Here is a 16,519-nt window from a genome sequence, read left to right as displayed (position 1 = left end):
TGTTCAGTTTTGAACAGGGGTGAACACCTTAATCGTCCTGCAAATATTAACCTTCACAGTTTCTATTCAGTGTGATTTCTTCTTTTTCATTGACATTTTAACATTTTAAAACATTAATTTTTAAAATCTTTCATTTTAAAATGTAAACATGTATATATAGTTCATCGTTTCATTCATTGTCTATTTTATATACACCGATCAGGCATAACATTATGACCGAATGAGGCCGAAACAGCCCTGACCCATTGAGGTATGGACTCAACTAGATCCCTGAAGGTGTACTGTGGTATCTGGCACCAAGATGTTATCAGCAGATCCTTTAAATCCTCTATGTTGCGAGGTGGGGCCTCCATGGATCAGACATGTTTGTCCAGCACATCCCACAGACGCTCGATTGGATTGAAATCTGGGGAATTTGGAGGCCGAGTCAACACCTCAAAACTCTTGTTGTACTCATCAAACCATTCCTTTTTTGCTTTGTGGCATGGTGCATTATCCTGCTGACAGAGGCCACAGCCATCAGGGAACACTGTTTCCATGAAAGGGTGTACATGGTCTGTAACATTGCTCAGGTAGGTGGTACATGTCAAAGTAACATCCACATGGACGGCAGGACCCAAGGTTTCCAAGCAGAACACTGACCAAGGTACAATGAGATTTCTAACTCAGAATGAACCTTCTATATAAATAAAGGTTCTTTCCCTCCCATATACCCAAGTCTGCAGAAAAATGCATATAAATGTTTTTAAATAAATAAATAATGCAATATAATACACGTGTCCGTTTTCTAGTTCCATTTATTATCCATTACATAAAGAATAATTTCTCTCATCCTGTGTTAGGTATATTTTGTTTTTGATAGATTTTATCTGTTCTACATCTATATCTGTTCGATTTAATTAAAGATCATAATTTTGGACAAAAGTTGCACTTTTTTAAAAATAATATTTAACGAGGTTTTAGTATTATAAAACAAACAAACAAATATAAAAAAAATAGAAATCAACGAAACCAACGTTACGGGCATTTATTATGATAGGGGATCTTGCCCAGTTCTTTACACTTCCGGGTTGGTCACATGACACTGATTAGAAGATGGCTTCTGTTCAGTGGTGAGAAACTCTTCTCTATTTACATTCTGACTGATTAAAAATGTTATCATTATAATATTATATCTGTACCGTTTTAGTTTCCTGCACCTCTAACTGGCTCATGATCGCAATTCCATCTTTATAGCGTTAAAGATATTCTACCATCAGCGCTGTTTATAAACTAAAGACATGACAGAGGTGCTAAATCATAATATTTCACAAGTGTGGACTTATTGTTTGTGTGCATGCGTGTGTGTGTGTTTATTCCTATACACTGATCAGGCATAACATTATGACTCATATTGTGTTGGTCCCCCTTTTGCTGCCAAAACAGCCCTGACCCGTCATGCACTGTGTATTCTGACACCTTTCTATCAGAACCAGCATTAACTTCTTCAGCACCAGTAGCTCGTCTGTTGGATCTGACCACACAGGCCAGCCTTCACTCCCCACGTGTATCAATGAGCCTTGGCCGCCCATGACCCTGTCACCGGTTCACCACTGTTCCTTCCTTGGACCACTTTTGATAGATACTGACCACTGCAGACCGGGAACACCCCACAAGAGCTGCAGTTTTGGAGATGCTCTGATCCACTTATCTAGCCATCACAATTTGCCCCTTGTCAAACTCGCTCAAATCCTTACGTTTGTCCATTTTTCCTGCTTCTAACACATCAACTTTGAGGACAAAATCTTCACTTCCTGCCTAATATATCCCACCCACTAACAGGTGCCATGATGAGGAGATCATCAGTGTTACTCACGTCACCTGTCAGGGGTCATAATGTTATGCCTGATCAGTGTATTTCTTCCCTGAATAGAGTAAAACTGGTAAAAATTTACACACAGAAGAACATAAACTACTCATTATCCCATGCCATGTTTTTTTTGTTTTCTGCTGTGCTTCAGCGCTGTTTAATTCTGAAATCTGATGGTTGGATGGTGTTTATTAATAAGGAAAGAAAGAGTCTGGTGTAGTGCACTTAAAGGGAATGAATCAGTAGCACAGGGTGGCGTAATGAAGCCAGCTTCCACTCTGCAGTAACGAATGTTTAGAACTGCTGTAACATGAGTGAGAACAGGAAGTAACTTTGCCAAAAATCAACATATCCATAAACGGATAAAACGTCCTTGTTTGTGACATCACTGTATTTACCCTCAGGCATTCCCGCATGCGCGACTATGAAGCGGAGCTGCGGAGCTGTCGAGCCTCAGCCATCTCCATACAGAGCGGCGACTACCATCCGCTTAAACCCATCACAGTACGTAACACCTCACACGTCCTGCCTTCACCAGCCTTCAGTTAGACCAGTGCTTCATCAGGGACATATAAGAAGAATGAAGACATCTGTATCTAAAATATCCATCCTGAAATTCTAAAGATTAATATATAAGTGTACGTTGTAGTCTGTAGTCACTATTTCTCCTTCAGGTCACAGACTCCAAGTCCCGGCGTGGAGCCCGGAAAGGCAGCACATCTTCGTCGTCGTCTTCCTCCAGCTCCGTGGCTCCTGACCCTCTGAGCTCCATGCTGGAAGGCACCGACCCTCTGTCCCTCTTCGCTGCTGCTTCAGCCAGCGAAACTCCTGCACTGTCTCATAGCAGCTCTGCCATGGTGAGACCCTGGGCCATGAAACGAAAAAAGAAAAATCTCACAAGGCTGTAAACATGGAGCTCATTGCATTTTTATTTTTATCATTCTCAGGAGCTGGGGAGGAAGCGAAAGGAAAAAGAAGAGGAAGTGGGCTGTGACTTTGAACCGTGGTCTGTTAAACGGGGCGAGATCCTGGCCAGGTTCACCACCACCGAGAAGCTCTCTATAGTAGGAATCAGTTCATGAGCAGCTGCTAAGAGATGAGTGCAGCGTCACCTCACCATGTGCTCACTGTCTCTCTGTTCTCTTACAGAATCTCTTCATGGGCTCTGACAAAAGTAAGTCAAGCAATTCATTTTAAAGCAATTGTGGTGAGTGAAATAAAAAAATAAATAAATCACGTCATGACACTGAGAGACACATGCTGCTGTTGAAGCTCATCTGCCTCATGGCTTGATGTGTCCTGGGATGCTTTTCTGCTCAGCACGGTTGTACAGAGTGGTTATTAAAGTTACTGTAGCCTTCCTGTGTGTATGTGTGTGTGTGTGTATAAGGTAAAGCCACCAGCCCCAGCTCTGCCGTCTCAGAGAAAGTGCGCACTCGTCTGGAGGAGCTAGATGACATGGAGGAAGTGAGTGTGTAACAACAATCACACAAATGTATTCATTATTAAAATAATTATTTGTTATGTGTGTGTGTGTGTGTCAGGGCTCTCAGAGGGAGCTGCTGAACCTCTCTCAGCAGGATTACGTAAACCGCATCGAGGAACTGAATCAGTCCCTAAAGGAAGCCTGGGCTTCAGATCAGAAAGTCAAAGCGCTGAAAATTGTCATTCAGGTCAGACATTGTGTTACTATGTGTATAAATCTTTCTCTTTCTCTCTCTCTCTCATACACACAGACAAACACACACAAAAACACACACACACAAAAACACACACACACTCACGTTTCTTTCTTCTCAGTGCTCCAAGCTACTTTCTGACACGTCAGTGATCCTGTTCTACCCCAGCAAGTTCGTCCTCATCACAGACATCCTCGACACATTCGGTAAAAAAAACGTACACAGTGTGTGTGTGTGTGTGTGTGTGTGTGTTGTGTATTTAATATATAATTTACTGAATATGTCTCTTGTTGCTGCAGGTCAGTTAGTGTATGATAGAATCTGGTCTATGTGTTCGGATCCTGCTCCTCTGCCAGGTAAACACCTGCTTTGTGTGTGTGTGTGTGTGTTTCATTTTAACGGTAGTATGCGGCTATGACACGTCACTCAAAATGACACGAAAAGAGAAGTGTGATGGCCGACAGATGTAGGAATAAGAACCTGTGAGGTGTTTTGACGTTCTGTTCTGTTTCCTCTTCAGACTCGTTCTCTGTGGAAGACGTGAACGACACGGCCAAAGAGACGTGCCTCAACTGGTTCTTCAAAATCGCCTCCATCAGAGAGCTGATCCCTCGCCTGTATCCTGCATCTCTAACAGTCTAAACTCTTGGTTTAACGTGTTGCACGTGTGTTTGTTGATGTCCTTAACGTCTGTTGTAGGTACGTGGAAGCTGCCATACTGAAGTGCAACCGCTTTGTCAACAAGTTGTGAGTGGCAGCTATATTCTTACTGGGTTATATGGATTCTTGTTGTCGTTGATTGATCTTGGCTCATTTTATTGTCCTCATCCTCTCAGAGGGATTCAGGAGACTCTTCCTCGGCTCACGGCTATGATTCGAGGGATCGGAGACCCTTTAGTGGCCGTGTACGCTCGAGCCTACCTGTGCAGGGTAGGTCACCATGGTAACGGTAGAAATTTACAATAACTATAACGTATTAGAGCGAGTGCTACTGTCAGAGCTGCTGTTCTGGAGAATGAATCGACACCTAACGCAGCATGCTTCAGCACTGTGACTAACACACTCAGTCGTTAAGTGTGATTGTGTGGTTGTTGACCTGCTGCAGGTGGGCATGGAGGTGGCGCCGCACCTGAAGGACAGCCTGAACAAGAACTTCTTCGACCTCCTGGCGTCTTTCCGACAGATTCACAGCGACAGCGTTCAGAATCAGCTGGTCATCCAGAGGGTGGAGATTCCCGTCTACCTCACGCTGTATTCTCCTGCCATCCACTGGATCCTGCAGTGTGTGGCCTACCGAGCACCTGACGTAAACACACACACAAACACACACACATTCTTCAGTGTAACTGCTGAATGCATAAGCTTCATCATCCTCATCCTCCTCATCAGAGTGCTCATCTTCTTCACAGGTGCTGCTGACAGAAATGATGGAGAGATGCAAAAAGCTGGCCAACAAGTAAAACCTTCTACCTGATCACTTCCTGCTAAAATTCTTTAAATTATATCTTACATAATCTGAAGTGCTTTGAATACGAGCCACGTTAAATTAATTCTGTCAGAACTGAAATATTTGTTCCCACACAGCGCTCTCCTGCTGAACTCCGTCATGTGGGCCTTCCGGGCCGAGTTTGTGGCGGCAAGAGCCACTGATTTTATTGGCATGATCAAGGAGTGTGACGAGGCTGGATTTCCCAAGGTAAAGCAGCAGAACACACTCGGACCCAGTGTGAAGCTGGGCATAGACCCGGGGATGAATTTTGATTAGATTGCATCATACGATCACAGACACACATGTAGTCTGATCACAGCGTTCATTCTTGAGTTTTATGCCTTTATTCTCTTTATGGCTTTTGAGAAAACTGATTCAGGAATCTGCTTTCCTTCCCCGACTCCAGCACCTGCTGTTTGGCTCTCTGGGCCGGAGCTTGGCCTGTGCAGACCCTCCTGAGAGCGAGAGGTTACCCATCCTTAACGAAGCCTGGAAGGTCATCACCAAAGTGCGCAGTCCACAGGTACGCACCACAGTTTACGTTATTCCTCCGTTAGGGTTTTGATATAATCCGTCGAGCCTCTGGCAGAATTATTGTGTGTTTTCAGGACTACATCACCTGTGCTGAAATCTGGGTGGAGTTTACCTGCCGGCACTTTACTGTGAGTCAGACGCGAGACGTCTTGGATTTTTATTTCTCCAGAAACGATGCTCGTTATTTCATGATGTGTTTGGTTTTGTTGTTGATAGAAAAGAGAGGTAAACACTGTACTGGCTGACATCATCAAACACATGACCCCTGATCGAGCGTTTGAGGACGCGTATCCACAGGTACTGCACATTCCTTCCACTCACAGACATCACTTCTACATCATTCAGATCCAGAGGATTTACTGCTACTGTTAATCAAACTGCTCCATCAACTCCAGCCAAATGACTCCACTGCCATCAAGTCTGTAACAGTAAACTACACTGATGATGATGATGAACCTGTTTGTCTTGCAGTTGCAGTCAGTGATGACGAAGATCCTCACCTACTTTCACAACTTCTCCATCCTCTTCTCCATGGTGAGCGCTCCTTCCTTCCTTCCTTCCTTCCTTCCTTCCTCCCTCCCTCCCTCCCTCCCTCCCTTCCTCCCTCCCTCCCTTCCTCCCTTCCTCCCTCCCTCCCTCCCTTCACCTCACTGCTGTGTTCGTTTAAACACCCTTTGCTGCTTTTTTCCCCACTCATTCTCTCTCTAGGAGAAGTTCTTACCCTTCTTGGACATGTTCCAGAAAGACAGTGTAAGAGTGGAAGTCTGTAAATCCATCATGGACGTCTTTATCAAGTAAGTTTCATTTAAATGAAAATGGCTCCGCACTACAAGCGAAATGAATGAAGTGATAATTTTGCTCTGTCTCTAGACATCAGCAGGAGCCGACCCGTGATCCGGTCATCCTCAACGCTCTGCTCCACGTCTGTAAAACCATGCACGACTCCGTCAAGTGAGAGCTCAATCACTCCTCTCTGTTCGCAGCTTGTGAATGATTTTGCCGGGGAACGTGTTAGACATGATCTCCATTCATTAGTGTAAACGGTGTTAAAGTGAATCTGAGAACACTGTGATGTTCAGACTGTATCATCATTAACGTTATTATAATAACGTTAACAGTGTATTACTGTGTACTGTTATATCTGTGTGAAATTCACCTCGTCGTTTCTGTCCTCAGCGCTCTCACTGTGGAGGACGAGAAAAGAGCTCTGGCTCTGCTGATTAATGGCTTCATTCGCATGGTCAGTTTTCCTGTATCGTTTTAATCACAGTCCTGAATTGATGAGGAGAATTAAAGTGTTTATTTAGTAACTCAGCTCACATTAATAACTCAGAGTCTTTCTGAATCACTGACTGACTCCTATCTGTGTTTAGGTGTTTTCTCTGTGCTCAGGTGTTCACTCTCTGCTTTCAGGTGTCTTTCGGCCGGGACTTCGAGCAGCAGTTGAGTTTCTGTGTGGAGGCTCGAGCCACGTTCTGTAACTTGGAGCCGGTTGTCATTCAGCTTATTCATGTGAGTTCCTTAAACCTGGATCATGGACACGTTCATATCTTTCTGAAAGGAGAAACGCCTGCATGTTGGACCTCTGTTCTGAACTTTTCCGTTTTCCTTTTCTGCTGTCCTTAGATGGTGAATCATTTAGCCATGGAGACGAGGCGAGTGATGGGCGGGAATCACTCACGCAAGACGGCTGCGTTCGTCCGGGTCGGTCTCTGTGTTTAAACCGTTAAGAGTTACGCAGTGCTCAGTTACCTGAGGTTTAATGTTTGTGTTTTATTTGTTGCAGGCCTGTGCAGCGTACAGCTTCATCACCATCCCGTCTCTCAGTAGCATCTTCAGCCGTCTGAATCTTTACCTGCTCTCAGGACAGGTGGCTTTAGCCAATCAGTGTCTTTCCCAGGGTGAGGACGTCAAACTCACTGAGAATATAAACTGAGTTAATTAGACTGAGATCTATTACAGGATAGAGAAAGAAAATAAAAGAAGAAAGAACAAACTGTGTGTGTGTGTGTATAAACCCAATTCTCTCTCTCACTCTTAGCTGATTCGTTCCTGAAGGCAGCGGTCAGTATTTTGCCTGAAGTGCCACGCCTCATTAACGTGGAGGGTAAACAGCGTTCTTCTGAACCCTTTCTCCTCGACTTCATCAGCAACTTCCTGTCCACGCTTCTGGTGGTGCCGGTAACTTCCGGATTTATATTATGTAGAGGTCATTTAGACCAAACTGTGTTAAATGACGTTCTGAAACAAATCGATAGAATTCTCAAATATCCTCAGATCAGTCTTGTTTATAGTGTTAATTACTGTGTGTGTGTGTGTTACAGGACCACCCTGAGCAGGGCGTGTTGTACTTGGTGAGAGGATTGCTGAACATGGTGCAGGATTACACGTGGGAGGACAACAGCGATGCTAAAGTGCGTGTGTACATCAGTGCCTTACCGCTGCTGGCTGCCATGAGTCAGGAGAGCTATCTCTACACCATTCCTAAAGGTTCACACACACACACCATTCCTGAAGCTATACAGTGGGGGTTAATGTCCACATACCCTACAGGATGTTACAGTAAAACCCTGTATATATATATACACACACACACACACGCTTATGTTTCTATGGCGACAGACTTGACTGCGCTGTCCGTGTAGCGGTCGTGAGGTCCGAGATCGTAATTAATAATGGCGTCTTCTCTATAGTGGACTCTAACGAGACGCTGTACGGCGGTGACCCAAAATTTGTAGCGGAGATCAGTAAAGTGTGTGAAACTGTGATCGGCCAGGTGCTGGATTACCTGAAGACTCTGAGCCAAGATGAGGTGAGAGAGAAAAACACACACACACAACTGGACATTCACTCTCCAGCAGCTTAGCTCCACCCACTCACCTATTTTAGTATTAATCACTAAGGCACAAAACAGTTTTCATTAAAGAAACAAGCATCATAAAGTGTGTGTGTGTGTGTTTCAGGGAGCTCGTCGGCAGGGAACTCTTGCGTTCTCTCTCTTCAGCTGTTTGTTAGCTCATGGAGATCTACGCAACAACAAACTCAACCAACTCGCCGTTAATCTGTGGAACCTGAGCCACAAGAACGGCTACTGTGATACACGCACCTCGGTAAGACCCCCCCCCCCACACACACACACAATAGCCATCTGATTAACAAAATATGTTGATTTTCTTCACACTTGTGTGTGTGTGTGTGTTGCAGGTGCGCACATTAGAGCACATTAAGCAGCAGGCCCAGCAGCCCGACATGGCTCACCTCTCCGATATGCTCCAGCGGCTCTCCTTGCAGTCACGGGCCTGAAAATGAGCGACCTTCGACCCTTCAGTACCCACTTGAGGACACCATGAGGTCTGAGATGCTCTGAAGCTGATGTCTGACCTTCCTGTCACAGGTTATGTGTAGAAATGACAAGAAACGTCACGTTACCTTCACAACACTAACGAATCAGTGATGTGTGTGTGTGTGTTACTGTGCAGTACAGTTTTATTTCTCATTTAATCCTGTTCACTTAGACCACAGAGCCACACACACACACAGGTAGCAGTGACACGGTCTGTGTTGATGTGAATAAATATGGCTCACTGTCCTGCATCCTGATTGGTTGGAAGGTAAAACAAACAATTAGTAGTAGTCACTTAGTTCAAATTAATATTAGTTAGTATTATTATGTTTCTCTCTTCAATAATCTTTGTTTCTAGAATGCACTTATCACCTGTCTCTTCTTTCTAAATCCATCTGCTGCATTAAACACTCTATGTCCATGCTGATCTTCTCTCCAGTGTTCATACCAGTCCACAACACCACTTCGTAGGTGAACACTTTTTCCCTGGGAACTGTAATGGAAACATCTAAACTCTGTAACTCGCTTCTATTTCTCTTTTTCTCAATTTAAGAGAGGAACGATTGAAGTGAACAGTTCACCCCTGTCCTTTTTTTTTTTTTTTTTTATTTACTCAAAGCATCTGCTTCAGACTGTAGACAACAAAATTAAATAATTCTTCACAATCCCACTCACACATCTCACGCAAACACACATACAGTATTAACAGGAGTAATGCTGAAGTTGGTTCAGAATGTAAGAATACAGCAGACACCTCTGTGGTACAATGGACATGCGCGCACGCACACACACACCGGTGACGAAGAGTGTTTTAGTGCTGATTATTAATTAATTCCTTAAACTTTAATTATACAAATATTTATTAAGGATGCATCAATAGCGTTGTTCTTTCTTCTTTTTTTGGGACTGATCAATCTGGGTCCTGATACTGAAGCGGCGTCAAATCGACACACACTCCTTCTACGTGTCTGTGCGGTGTGAATCCACCATGACCAGTAGGGGCACTAGTGTGCATAAACCGAACAAACAAACTGGTGTCGAGTCTCAAATCACACACTATTGTAGACTATGAGGACTAACACTAACCGGGTTACTGTATGAACTGTATGAAAAACATCGTACCAGAATCCCTTTTTTTTTATTTTTCGTAAAGATTTTTGAAAGCAAAAGGTCAGAGTTTAAGATTTGACAACAATTGAAGAGACCACGAGTTCCCCAGCATGTTTAACATCCGCGTGTTTGAGATTTTGGCTCTGATGTGTCATCTAGTGGAAGTTTAATCCTGTACAGTACATAAAGTACAGAGGTGATTGTGCGAACGACGTCGTTCACGTTAAAGCCACGTGTCAGTCATAAACCAGAAGCTTTAGGATAGTGCGAGTGACCTGCACCTCGATCTGCGGAAGGAAGTGGGCGTGTCTCAGTGCTCGCTGACCTTAACTGCTCGCTCGCTCTCTCTCACACACAAACACACGACACGCATGTTTCTCAGTGATACAGCTCACCTGTCGTTATTAAACACAATGTTTAAAGGCTGTGATGATGTTCACAGTTTGCTGTGACCATTAATCGCTGTCATTTGTTCATTATTGCTCTCCTAATATACACTACGCTGATGTCATAAAGTATCACCATGCATCAGAGCATCTCTACAAGTAAAGGAGAACAGCGTGTGGCTGATATCTGACCCCTTTGTATCAGTATCGATGCTTCGCTATTAATTAATCAGAACTTCTCCTGTCCGGGTGAGTGGACCGTCATCACTACGCTTCAGATGTTCTTCCATTTTTTTTTTTACGGCAGTTTATTTATTCAGCGTTTTGTTTTTTTTCTTTCTCAGTGAGAGGCGGGTGGTGTGGGTGCAGTAGGAGTAGTCCAGAAGTTGCGTCAGGCGCCTCTTCTGAACACTACACACATGAGCAAAGAAATAAAAAATAAAAACAAAAAAACTCTGCAGCTACTTATTCCAGGACATGTGGTCAAAGGAAGGAAAAAAAAAAAAAAAAAAGTCGAGTTTGATTCAGTTCTGTAGTTTTCTCCGAGTGAGAGGTTTGTGATGGAGTTGTATGATGTTCAGTCCAGCTCGATGGGGCTGCTGTCCTCACGAACTTCCTCACCCTCCTCTTCCTCGCCTGACCCCATCAGACTGTTCAATAGATTCCCTGTAACAGGAAAACACGTCAAGGTGAACGAGTATCAAAAAAAAAATCAAGCCAAAGTAAACAAATGTATAAAAAGAGAAAGAAAATTCAGATTACTGAAGCGTGTGTTACCAAACCGGTACTCTTCGAGCTAGCTGAATTTGTTTATAATGCTTCTATAATGTTAAAACACATGACCTGCCAGCCCTGAATAGGAAACATGACTGATGGGAGGAGGAGGAGGAGGAGAAGGGGTGGGGCTTAATATAATAATAATAATAATAATAATAATAATAATAATAATAATTCAAAACATCATCTCAGCTGCTGACCATTCCAGCCTGATATGATGACTGATTCACCTGCTGTTTTTACCAAATTATTTTTAATTGAAATACAGATGTGTTAAAGTGTGCAACAGCTGGCAGATCTGCATTTGTGTGAAGTTAATAAGTTTATAAAGAGGTGCTTGTTTTCTGGATGTACCTAGTAGGCCACCGTATGATGAGGACTGTTTGGGTGGAACGCCGAAGAACAGCTGTCCTATTCTGTCCAGGTACTGATGAGAAACGAAACAAAAAATTACTTACAAACACACACTCATGATTACTTACAAACACACACTCATGATTACTTACAAACACACACTCATGATTACTTAAACACACACTCATGATTACTTAAACACACACTCATGACTGCTTACAAACACACACTCATGATCATAAAAGAAAACAGAGTCTGATTTAACAGGTGAAGTCAGGAAAAAAAATGCTATGGAAATGATGTTACCAAAGTTACCTAGCTTTACCTCTGACACTGGAGACTCCTTCCATAGACATTAAACAAATAAATGTCTCCTCAATGAAGATCTTTTTTTACCCTGTTTATCATCAGTTACTATAGATACGATAATATATTAATATATAGCTGCGCTACTGTGAGAGATGCTGTTAGAGAATTAACGAAGACCTTCTGACCAACCAGGATTCAGCACCGAGTGGCGCTGATGGTGTCCAGGAATATTGTGATCGTACCTCGTTGTACATGGGGTCCCTCTTAAGCGATGGCTGATACTGTTCACATAATACTGTAAAAACGGTCAGCTTCCCACTGAGAGAAGAAAACACACAAACATGAACACACATGCTGCTCGGCTTCTGCTGTAAAATCACTGGATTAGACTGCTTTCACACTTTTTGCACACGGGTTAAGTGTTAGTTAATCAGGGATACTGGCTAGTTCTTCCTCCATATCTGCACTAAACAGCGCTGTGTCCGGTTTCAAATGTGAAAGCAGTCGGACAGGAAAGTGAAAGAGCTCGGACCACACGCTCGTACCCGTCCACCGCCAAGAGGAGGAACCAGAGGAAGTTGAGGAGCGGCTGCACAAACGGAGGGCCTTTCTCTATGGACGGGTGCTTCTGTGTGTACGTGGTGAACACCACCGACGCGCTCGTTTTGTTCTTTAGACAGAGGAACCTGCAAATACATGAACAATCTCAAATTACATGCATGATCACTGAATAGAACTGTGGTCAGAGAGGGGAAACAAGCTAACAGCAGGAAAATACTGTACTAGTGGATGAAATGAATGCTGCGGAGATGTTTAGAGCCGAACGTGTGAGCTAACCTGTAACACAACCATTAGCCTATAGAATACTTTGCAGCTCATCATGAAGTGTAGTAATGAGACACCCCTCCAAATCATTGAGTTCAGGTCTTGGGCTTGGTCCATCAGTTCCAGTGAAAGGAACTCTTAATGCTTCAGCAAGACATTTTGGACAATTTCATGCTCCCATCTTTGTGGGAACAGTTTGGTGATGACCCCTTCCTGTTCCAACATGACTATACACCAGTGCACAAAGCAAGGTCCATAAAGACATGGATGAGTGAGTTTGGTGTGGAGGAACTTGACTGGCCTGCACCTCAACCCCACAAAACACCTTTGGGATGAATTAGAGCAGAGACTGTGAGCCAGACCTTCTCGTCCAACGTCAGTCCCTGACCTCACAAATGCACTTCTAGAGGAATGGTCAAAAATTCCCATAACACACTCCTAAACCTTGTGGAAAATTTCCCAGAAGAGTTAAAGTGGTTATAGCTACAAAAGGCAGGACAACTCCGTATTATATCCATGTGCATGTAAAGGCAGACGTCCCAGTTTTGGTCTGGCTCACAGTTTCTGCTCTAATTTATCCCAAAGGTGTTCTATCAGGTTGAGGTCAGGACTCTGTGCAGGCCAGTGAAGATCCTCCACACCAAACTCACTCATCCATGTCTTTATGGACCTTGCTTTGTGCACTGGTGTACAGTCATGTTGGAACAGGAAGGGGTCATCACCAAACTGTTCCCACAAAGTTGGGAGAATAAAATTGTCCAAAATGTCTTGGTATGCTGAAGCATTAAGAGTTCCTTTCACTGGACCTAAGGGGCCAAGCCAACCTGAATTCAGTGATTTGGAGGGGTGTCCCAATACTTTTGGCAATAGTGTATTTTCTTGCATAGATATTTTTAATTTCATCACTCTGGTCCAGTCTAAATCTTTTTTTCCCCCGCAGCTATTACAATCCGCCTGTTCATTGGTTCAGTTTAAACAGGATCAAGTTCCTTACTCTGGTGTGTTGTGTCCATCACTCTGGACTCACCATCTTTCCACACAGACACACTCTCTTTCAGCTTATAACTAGCGTGATCAAATCTGACAAGGTTTTGGGGGTTCCTCAAAAACAGAATGACTGGTACAGTATTCCACACCTCCTAGCTGTTAAACCACATTATTCCGAGCTCAATCAGATGCAGCACTAATAGTCCTGCCTGAATTCCAGATACGTTTCAGAGACTATGAATTTGACTAAACTGAATTCAATTCTAGCTTTAAATCCAATGTATATCTCTACAATTTGAATTTCTACTAATTAAAAAAAAAAGGATATGGATGACAGCAGCAGGAATTCAGGATATGTGACTAATCACTGAATTAAAGATCTCTTAAATGATAGTTAATACAAATCTCACTAATAAAATCCCATTTTTAATGAGTTTAACATGAATTTCAGATTTCTTAAATACAAACTGAAATTAAAACTATGGCTCATGAGCTTTTGCCTGGAAGCAAAGTACAAAATTAATCATCCAGGGAAGAGAGAACAGAAGGAGAAGGGGGAGGAAAAAAAGCTGTTCACCAGATTCCCTGTAAATATGACAGACTTGTACAGAAAGCTCTAAAAGACTGGGGGACTATAGAATGAGGAGCGGACGAAGAGTGTACTTACTGTAAGACGGCCTGAGCCACAAACATGTCGACTTCGCTGCGATAGCCGCGAGCGGCCGAATACTCCACCAGCATCTGAGCGCAGCCCTCTCCGTCTGAGGAGTGCAGGAAGTGGTAGCGAGACTCGCTGTAGTTTTGTTCTGAACAAATCCGAAAGGTGGACAGGAAGTTACTGTAGCTCATACAAGGGAATCTCGACATGAGACATGATAAAAGCAAAGTAAGGATTTAGAAAAAATACCCTTCCACAGTGTGACAGCCAGCAGCTGGTGTAATTTGGGGTGTCCGAGCTTCCCCGAGCCGCCTGTCGACCACTTGAGTGCCCGTGAGACAAAAGCTACCCTCTCGGGAGAGTTGGGGTCCATCATGCTGAACAGCTTGACCAGTTGCTCTGTGAAAGACACGTAATACATGTAACATTTAACAGATCAGGTTTACCAGTGTAGAGTTAACACGTCTACACAGATCAATCATTCCACGTTTATATATTTGGCGAGAAAGACAATGGCTTTTAAGGTAAGAGATATCTCATTGCATTAAAGCCGTCCGTCAAGAAATATCAGATCTGAACTCTTTGAATCCTCTTTCTAATCCCTTCTGAACTAAACTTCTCGCTTCATTATCTGCTCACCTGGACATACTTTACTTACCCAGGATCTCCTCTTCTACCTTGGCCTTGGACTTCTCTAAAGCCTCCAGAAAAAGCATGGACAGATCTGCTGCACTGTTTTGCTGTCGACAACAAAAACAAAGAGAAGCAGCTCAAAACAATGAACACGATAAACAAAGAACTAATATACTGTAAATATCTGTCTTCTACAGAACCTTGCGATGATTCGATATGAACGTGTGTGAGGATGTGTGAGTACTCTGTGCTCGCAGAGGTGAAGTGCTCCCTGTGACCTGAACAGTTTCTGTAAACGCTCGGTTCACATTTTGTGCAATTCACGGCAAATAAACAACCAGATACCGGTGTGGACGTCTGTCTGATCTGTAGAGTTTATTTAGTAATTTCTGAGCTCTTAGAGAGTCTGTGCTATCCGAAAATGATTTGGATTTGTTTACTCAGTTCCAGTTTTGCATGTTTGCTCCTTAGGGTGGAACGTCAGTCATAAAATTGAAAAGAATTATAGGCTAATTACAGCTGGAAGAGAAGGAATAGAATACCTGGTTATAACTAAAGAAAAGCAAGGCTCCATTGTACATCAGCTCCTGGGCTTCTGCGTGCTTGGACTGAGATGTGTACCTGCAAAGAGCAAACAATGAGTTTACATTTCTGACATTTGGCAGACGCTGGTATCCACAGTGACTTACAATTCATCTCATTTTATACAACTGAGGAATTGAGGGTTAAGGGCCTTGCTCAGGGGCCCAGCAGTGGCAGCTTGATGGACCTGGGATCCTTCTTATTGTTAGTCCAACCCCTTAAACACTAAGTTACCACATCTCCATCTAGAGTATGAACAAGATCTGCTCTAGAGTGATCAATAAAAAACAGCTCACACTTTTACTTCATGATATGAAATGTATTTTCTTACACTGTATATTTTTAGACCTAGTTTTATACTCTGAAACAGTACAGGTTGAGTAATCTGTTGAAAATGCCTGTGCTTCTTCTGCTAAAGAAATTATATTTATTCAAACTCAACCCAGCTCGCGCTAGCTACACGGCTAACACATGGCCTTTCCATCATAAAACAGTACACACACACAGCACTTAACAGCAGGTGTACACAGTGCAGCACATTGTTCACCAAATCCAACGACTGACATTTTGAAAGCCATCTTTTATTGAAGTGTTGTTATCTTTGTAGTAGCACGAAAGCCAATGCTACCTAGCAAAGCAGGCGTCCAAAAGATGTTGAATGACAGCGAGTCGAACCAATCAGAGAGAAGGGATCTGAGAGGCGGGATTACTCCCGCCAATCATGATGAGGAAACGAACGCCGCTTCGTTGACAAGGAGAGAAAGATCTGGAAAAGCCAGGCCACAACCGGGGCATTTCGCTGCTTTAATTAACCATCCTCCATGATATATAATCAGCCTTACCTAAAGAATAAGGTCCGATACATTTGATGGGCCTCATAGTAGTCTCCTCTCTCCACACTGGCGCGTAGTTTCCCTTCCACCCGCTGTACTCCGCCGCGGTTCCTCTTCAGAGCCTCCTGCTCCGACATCATTGTTCCCTTCGCGCTACAGGCGACTGTCACG

The 16,519-nt window shown here is 43.4% G+C and overlaps 2 protein-coding genes across 2 annotated transcripts; one reads left to right on the top strand and one right to left on the bottom strand.

Annotated features, from left to right (window-relative positions):
- Nucleotides 1-1,062: 1,062 nt before the first annotated feature.
- Nucleotides 1,063-9,321, top strand: vps35l (VPS35 endosomal protein sorting factor like). Its single transcript, XM_058406618.1, has 30 exons — nt 1,063-1,112; nt 2,254-2,353; nt 2,524-2,706; nt 2,797-2,913; nt 2,999-3,023; nt 3,240-3,316; nt 3,394-3,522; nt 3,650-3,734; nt 3,828-3,884; nt 4,049-4,145; nt 4,228-4,275; nt 4,365-4,458; nt 4,634-4,834; nt 4,938-4,984; nt 5,113-5,224; nt 5,424-5,540; nt 5,626-5,679; nt 5,768-5,848; nt 6,023-6,085; nt 6,260-6,345; nt 6,422-6,502; nt 6,728-6,791; nt 6,965-7,063; nt 7,178-7,255; nt 7,338-7,452; nt 7,593-7,732; nt 7,876-8,041; nt 8,245-8,363; nt 8,515-8,661; nt 8,756-9,321. Exons 1-30 carry the CDS (start codon nt 1,096-1,098, stop codon nt 8,852-8,854), a joined length of 2,898 nt encoding a protein of 965 aa, XP_058262601.1. The 5' UTR covers nt 1,063-1,095; the 3' UTR covers nt 8,855-9,321.
- Nucleotides 9,322-10,330: 1,009 nt separating this feature from the next.
- get4 (guided entry of tail-anchored proteins factor 4) lies at nt 10,331-16,519 on the bottom strand. The gene is made up of 9 exons (XM_058406619.1): nt 16,358-16,519; nt 15,476-15,554; nt 14,959-15,040; nt 14,550-14,699; nt 14,310-14,448; nt 12,376-12,516; nt 12,073-12,148; nt 11,522-11,594; nt 10,331-11,056 (listed from the first exon to the last, which is right to left on the bottom strand). Exons 1-9 carry the CDS (start codon nt 16,486-16,488, stop codon nt 10,968-10,970), a joined length of 960 nt encoding a protein of 319 aa, XP_058262602.1. The 5' UTR covers nt 16,489-16,519; the 3' UTR covers nt 10,331-10,967.

This window comes from Hemibagrus wyckioides, linkage group LG13, assembly GCF_019097595.1.
Source record: "Hemibagrus wyckioides isolate EC202008001 linkage group LG13, SWU_Hwy_1.0, whole genome shotgun sequence".
In the NCBI taxonomy this organism is placed as follows: Eukaryota; Metazoa; Chordata; class Actinopteri; order Siluriformes; family Bagridae; genus Hemibagrus; species Hemibagrus wyckioides.
This window is presented reverse-complemented; position numbering and strand designations above follow the sequence as displayed.

What these genes read in the sequence shown, in the direction of transcription:
- vps35l (XM_058406618.1), top strand. An exon ending in CGCTGAAAATTGTCATTCAG is followed by an intron (nt 3,523 to 3,649) that starts GTCAGACATTGT and finishes CTTTCTTCTCAG; the next exon opens with TGCTCCAAGCTACTTTCTGA. An exon ending in AGACATCCTCGACACATTCG is followed by an intron (nt 3,735 to 3,827) that starts GTAAAAAAAACG and finishes TTGTTGCTGCAG; the next exon opens with GTCAGTTAGTGTATGATAGA.
- get4 (XM_058406619.1), bottom strand. Translation starts at nt 16,488, where the DNA reads ATGATGTCGGAGCAGGAGGCTCTGAAGAGGAACCGCGGCGGAGTACAG. An exon ending in TATCGGACCTTATTCTTTAG is followed by an intron (nt 15,555 to 16,357) that starts GTAAGGCTGATT and finishes TGCTCTTTGCAG; the next exon opens with GTACACATCTCAGTCCAAGC. An exon ending in GGTAGAAGAGGAGATCCTGG is followed by an intron (nt 14,700 to 14,958) that starts GTAAGTAAAGTA and finishes TGTCTTTCACAG; the next exon opens with AGCAACTGGTCAAGCTGTTC.